Source organism: Macadamia integrifolia, chromosome 10 (genome assembly GCF_013358625.1).
Source record: "Macadamia integrifolia cultivar HAES 741 chromosome 10, SCU_Mint_v3, whole genome shotgun sequence".
Taxonomy (NCBI): Eukaryota; Viridiplantae; Streptophyta; class Magnoliopsida; order Proteales; family Proteaceae; genus Macadamia; species Macadamia integrifolia.
Window position 1 is genome coordinate 22,931,615 of NC_056566.1, and position 6,000 is coordinate 22,937,614.

The 6,000-nt window shown below is 37.1% G+C and overlaps 1 protein-coding gene across 1 annotated transcript in view; it reads left to right on the forward strand.

The window, feature by feature from the left end:
- Positions 1-5,198, forward strand: part of LOC122090656 (UPF0613 protein PB24D3.06c-like) — a 30,725-nt gene extending 25,527 nt beyond the window's left edge. Inside the window, exons 6-9 of the mRNA XM_042660300.1 lie at positions 2,632-2,777; positions 3,621-3,729; positions 4,017-4,081; positions 4,792-5,198. Coding sequence (XP_042516234.1) covers positions 2,632-2,777; positions 3,621-3,729; positions 4,017-4,081; positions 4,792-4,939 — 468 coding nt within the window. The 3' untranslated portion in view covers positions 4,940-5,198. The remainder of the gene's footprint in view (positions 1-2,631; positions 2,778-3,620; positions 3,730-4,016; positions 4,082-4,791) is intronic.
- Positions 5,199-6,000: the final 802 nt, after the last annotated feature.

Here is a 6,000-nt window from a genome sequence, read left to right on the forward strand (position 1 = left end):
GAGTAACATTGAGACGTCTTATGTCCAGGCTTCTTACAAAAATAACAAACAATTTACCTTGATTTAAATTCAACATCCTGTTTCACACTAGTTCTCTTTTGCTTCTGCCAATCTTGCTTCCTATTGTTGAGCTATTTTTTTCTTCTGACATTTCTTTCCATTTGTGGGTTTTTCTGATTTCTGTTCTATAGCATTAACAGTAAAATCCTTCTTCCTAAGTTTAGCATCTTCATGACCAATGACCTTGGACAGGACGTCATCTACAATCCAATTCAGCCCAGAGACAAAATATATTTGCCTTGCAGTTTCATAAGAATCAGGCAAAGAGGATAAAATAGTAGATATTTTTGTTTTCTTGTCAACTGGTATTCCTTGAAGAACTAACTCATCAGAAATGGCAATCATATTGTTCACATGCTCTTTAGCATCTCCTCCTTCTAGCAATTTAGTTCTGATGAACTTTTCCCACAAGCCTCCAATATTTTGGCTTGATTTCTTACCATATTTCAATTCAATACTATTTAAAATAGCCTTTGCAAATCCAATGATATCTCAAACCCCTTCCGTATCCAATGGGCGTAGGAAAGAATTTAATTTATGCAAGATCAACTGTCTCATCCGATTAGCATCGACACACGGGGTCCATATGCCTATCCACAATCCTATCTCATCCATGTGATTAACCGATGGGTGTCATCATGTCCAAGTATCGGAATAATGAATTAGGCATCCCCAACATTATCAACTACAAATGCCCAAACCTATACTGTCACTGAAATCAATCAGATTGGGTATATGCAGCATATTTTAGAATCAATTTTCAATAAAATTGATGTTAAATAAATATCATACATTAATTCAATTTAATTTAAATTGATGTAACACAAAATTTACCCAAATGCAAAGCAAAGACCAATAATAAATATAAAAAAAATTTCATGTACAATCAATGAAATTTAGCTCGGTTAAATATTTCTTCATAATAAATGGCTAGGTTTATCATAACTTATAAGCTAAAAAATGAGGTGGCTTAGTAATGAGCCAAAAATAAATATTTGGCTTGTCATTAAGTCACATAAAATATAATAAATAGACATGGTAATCAAAAGACCATTAATTTTTCAAGAATAACTTTTCAAATTCTAATGAACTTTTATTTAATAAAACTTCTTAAGTTTCAACTTCTAACAAGTCTTTTCAAGTTTCAACTTCCAAAAATATTTTTAAGTCCTTTATTGACATTATTCCATGTGGTAATGTCATTTAATCCGTAGAAACTTGACAACTTCCAATATCTTAATTTTACAACTTTGAATGTCATAATTTAAAATTAAATTTATTTATTTTGTGAAGCAATAATGACATTAACTTGTCAAATTACTCCTACAGGATTTATCTTTTCATCTACTCAATTTATACGGTGGATCTTTCAGTTTTCTTGTAAAATTAATTACAAACAAAAAACTAAAAGAAAAATTGCTTTCTTTGAATCAAAATCAGATTTTTTCAAGAGATGATATATTTGGTAGAATGCAAGTCGGGAAAATCTTAGCTAAATGGGGTTGCTACATGGATCCTTGCCCTTCAAACGGCTCTATTTGAGGTCATACTTGTACAAGACCAAGACTATGCACGTCATTCCTCACTACTATGGTCATTTTAGGCCTACCCTTTAGCTATTTTAGCTCCTTCAATCTGAATCAGATTACTCCTCCTTCCTGGAGCATCCTTAGGCCTCCGTTGAACATGGCCATACTACCTTAGACGACTTTCTTGGAGCTTATCATTATCGGGGTAACTACCGAATCAGCTCTAACATGTTCATTCCTTACTTTATCCTTTCTAGTTTTCCTACAGATTCATCTTAACATCTTGATCTCTGCTACACATAGCTTATTTATATGACATTTCTTAACAACCCAAAAATTTACCTTATACATTACAGCTAGTTGTACAACAGTCCTATAGAATTTTTCTTTAAGTTTTAAAGGAATACGTTGGTCGTACCTCTCCACTTCATCCATCCCACTTTAACTCTCTATGAAACACCATCCTCTATGCCACCTTTATTTACGGTTGCCCCTATATATTTGCGGTCTTTCTCTCTCTCTCTCTCTCTCTCCAATTTTCACCATATCGTTATCCATCATATTGTGACTAAAGTTACATATCATGTACTCCGTCTTTGATGTTATAATTATGCTTATATCTAGCATAAAAGCCATAAAATATGATATAATTATGCGAGTAATGACCTAATATGGGAAAACAAACATGTAATAAACAAAGCATAGGATATAATGTAAGCATATTTATCAAAAAACAAAACAGTAAACATAAATCAACATAAACTCATGAAGTGTCAACAAGGCACCTTAGACCCTTGACAACTATGGTCCAGTTTCCTTGTAAGTTAGCATGGAGTATGATGCTGGAGTACCACTTGATTTGTTTAAAATTTCAGGTCTTTTATGCGGTTGGGGAGAAGAGGGTTCCCATGCTTCATGCTTGATGATTTAGTTACGCGATTTCTTATGTGTGCTTATGGCATCAGTTTGCTTCCTATTAGTGCATAAATCTCTATATGATTCATCGCAACTTGGGTAGTTAAAAGTATATGATGATGTTCAGGCCCCAGTTAGTGACCGGGAATATAGAGCAACTCTTCCTGAAACAGCGGAAATGATTGACTTGGCTTCATCCATGATACGAGATGGCCGAGGGATGGATTTAATGCCAAGGGAAGCAAATCCAGATGCCCCAATAACTGCCTATAGGTGGGTAGGCCACCTCCCCCCCCCCCCCCCCCCCCCCCCTTTGTTTCTTTCAGAACTAAGTTTTCACAAAGCACTGGTTGTCATTATCATATTTGTTCACATAGATACTCTTTCTGCAATAATGGTTTTTAATCTACATTTTTTCATTTTAAGTAAGATGTTGGGAAATGAAAAATAAATTGCGTCAAGCTCACGAGTGGATCAGTGAATGTAATAAAAAAGTGGCTTTTGGTGTCAACTCAATAAAACGAGGGCGAGTGGGAAGGGAGGAATGAAATAAATTGTGAGAGGAAGAAGGTGATCTGCTTTTGGGGCGATAGTCCACCTAAATTGTTCTCTTGTGGGGGATCGTCCACCTAAAGTTTGATTTATTCGTTTCATTTCTCCTTGAATATGACCTCACATAACCAATCGTAGAAGTTTGTAATCATATCAGAGCAGTGTTAATAAGATTAGTAGTAGTGGTAACGGTATTAGTTTAGAATATTTAGGTGCACTACAAAATCACCAAAATGTGAAGTGGCCCAAGATATTGTGATTCTACTTATTTTTTCACCTTGTCATGATTTCCTGCTCTTTGATTTGTCAATTCTTGAGCTCCCAAAAAGATTAAGCTTAAAGCTTCTGCCTTAGTTTTGGCTTTCTACTAGCTTTTTTGCTTCTCCCTTCCGTCAACATTTTGTTGATTTCCCATTGTTCTGAACCCTTTCTGAAAGCCTCTCTCTCAGATGGTAGGATGTGTATTTTTTTTAGCTATTATAACCGACCATGGAAATTGCTGCTTTTTTTGTTCTCTTAATTTCCATTCTGTGTCATTAATTCTGAATGTTGAGTTCCTTGTAGGTATCATTCTCTTTGTGCATACATGGGTGATGATGATATGTTCAGTTCAGATCTTAGTGATGACCAACTGAAAATGAGACTTGGTCACATGGCAAGTACACCTTGTCAGGTAGGCATTTGTTTGCCATATTTCTTGGTTGTCATGACTTCTAAACTTGCTTTGTCCTCTCCAGTATTTTGGTCAAATTTACAATTAAAAGGAAGTGAAGTCGCAAAACAGAGATTTAGGAGCACATTTCATGTCCCTCTCAACATTCACTTTGTTTCCAATGGCTACGATGCTTGCAATTCTTGCTATAATTTTTTCTGAAATTAGATTAGAAAGGTTGAAATGTCTTTGTGGCTGTTAATGGTTAGTAAATGGGTATGCTAAACCCTATCTTTTCTTTGCTACAGGTAATCTTTTCCATGGCTGATGAGTATGTACCTGAGTATGTTGATAAGAAAGCATTGGTGGAAAAGTAAGTTTAACTCTTCTGCCCCCTCCCCTCAACCAAGTGCGAAATATGATTTTGGTGGGAAAAAGCATTTTAAGATATTGATGAAGGCCCCAATATGTTTGTGTAAATTTGAAAACCTTTTCCTTATTGATGGTTATAACTTTCACTTGACCAAAAATTATGGAGTGATTTGATAATTAGTACTTGGCCAATCTGGTGGTCAGATTCTACCAGGCTGAACAAATTCACTATCCTAGGCTGAACGACCCCTTGCTTTTTCAGATCGTCTGCCATCTCATTAGCAGTCCTTGGGCTCCATCGAAAGTGAACTTGTATTTGAGAGGCTAAGAAACGAACGCACCTAATAAAGATGAGAATACCACGATGGCTCTTCATCCCTGCACAGTCACTGTATAAGATTAGCCAGGTCACCCTCAATAATAGCCTAATGGATCTCATTCCGTAACAACAGCTGAATTATGTTTTTTGGTGCTTACTAATTCTGCTCTGGTGGAGTCAGACTCCTATGGGTCTTTGGAAGACCCAAATGACTGAACTATCGCACCTTTAACTGATATTAAATGTAGTAAAGTACTTAAAAGGTTCGTGGAGCAATTCCAAGTAGTTGGGCTGGAGGCTTTGTTGAGTTACATGCGAACAGGTGGAATTTGTTTGCACCACCAACATGATTTGTCTTGTGATTTCAATGTTTTTGATTTTCTCCTGTGCAGATTATGCAGAGCTATGGGTGGAGCAGAGAAAGTTGAAATTGAATGGGGAAACCATTCCCTCTCAAACAGGGTCGCAGAAACAGTAGAGGCCATTGTAGACTTTGTCAAAGGAGAGGGACCCAAAGGTTGGGATGACCCATGGAGCTAATATAAGCTTGCCCCTTTTCTTTTGTTGTGTGCTACATTTTCTTTTTCGACACATTAATCTTGTATTCTCAATTATTTTTGTGTTTCTACTATTTGTTCCTCCCCCCCCCCCCCCCCTTCTCCTTCCCTCTCTCTCCAGTTCTTGAGAGTCTAACCTGATTAAAGATGCACCTCAACTGTGCTTTCAACAGTTTCTTTGTTTATTACTTGGGATGAGGCTATGTTGTTGTATAAATTTTTCTAATACAGTTTGTTTCACATGCCTTTTTTTTTTTTTTAATAACTATTATTATTACTCAGTGTAATAATCTGGAGCTATTCTTCCCTCCTCACCAGGGTTTTAAAACAAGGAATTGGTGTAAGAATCAGGTCCAGCCGATTCTATTGTGATTCCATTCCGGATCAGCCTGAATCGGTCAGGAATCAACCAGATTCCACCTGAAACCTAACGTGGATCGGCCACTCGAGAATGGCAGGAATTGGAATTGGGTTCGGCCGATTTATCCGATCCAAGTCGGTTTTAAACAGTATTTCTTTTTATCTTTTTCTCTCTTGTTGCAACTTTTTTGGAATGTGACATAGGTGAGTTTGGGTGCTGTGGGGATGCTGCACAATTAGGTCACGGGGCTGCAAGATCGCTTGTACGGAAGGCTATGGTATTCAAATTTCAACTGTATGCGGTTGATTTATTTTTCCATAATTCATCTTCACAGGATGACAATAGCTGTCTGATTGATCAAAAATATATTCAATACTCAATTGGAGCAGGTCTCGCAAGCCTGGAAGGGTGGCTGGGTCCCAGGGTCGGTGGAGATGCGTATGTGAATGTGACAGAAAGAAAAGGTGTTGGGAGGGGAGGTAGCCTGGTGGGGGTGGGTGGGGCCAAGAATGAAGATAATAGAGATTTCAATTTCCAGTAATGGTCTTCAATGAAGACTGTTGCCGGAAAAGGAACTTAAAAACACGGCAAGTAACCTTACCCAACACTAACTCATCAAGAACAGCCACACGCGTAATGAAAGATTAGGGTACCATTTGATAATGTTTCGTTTCTGCATTTCC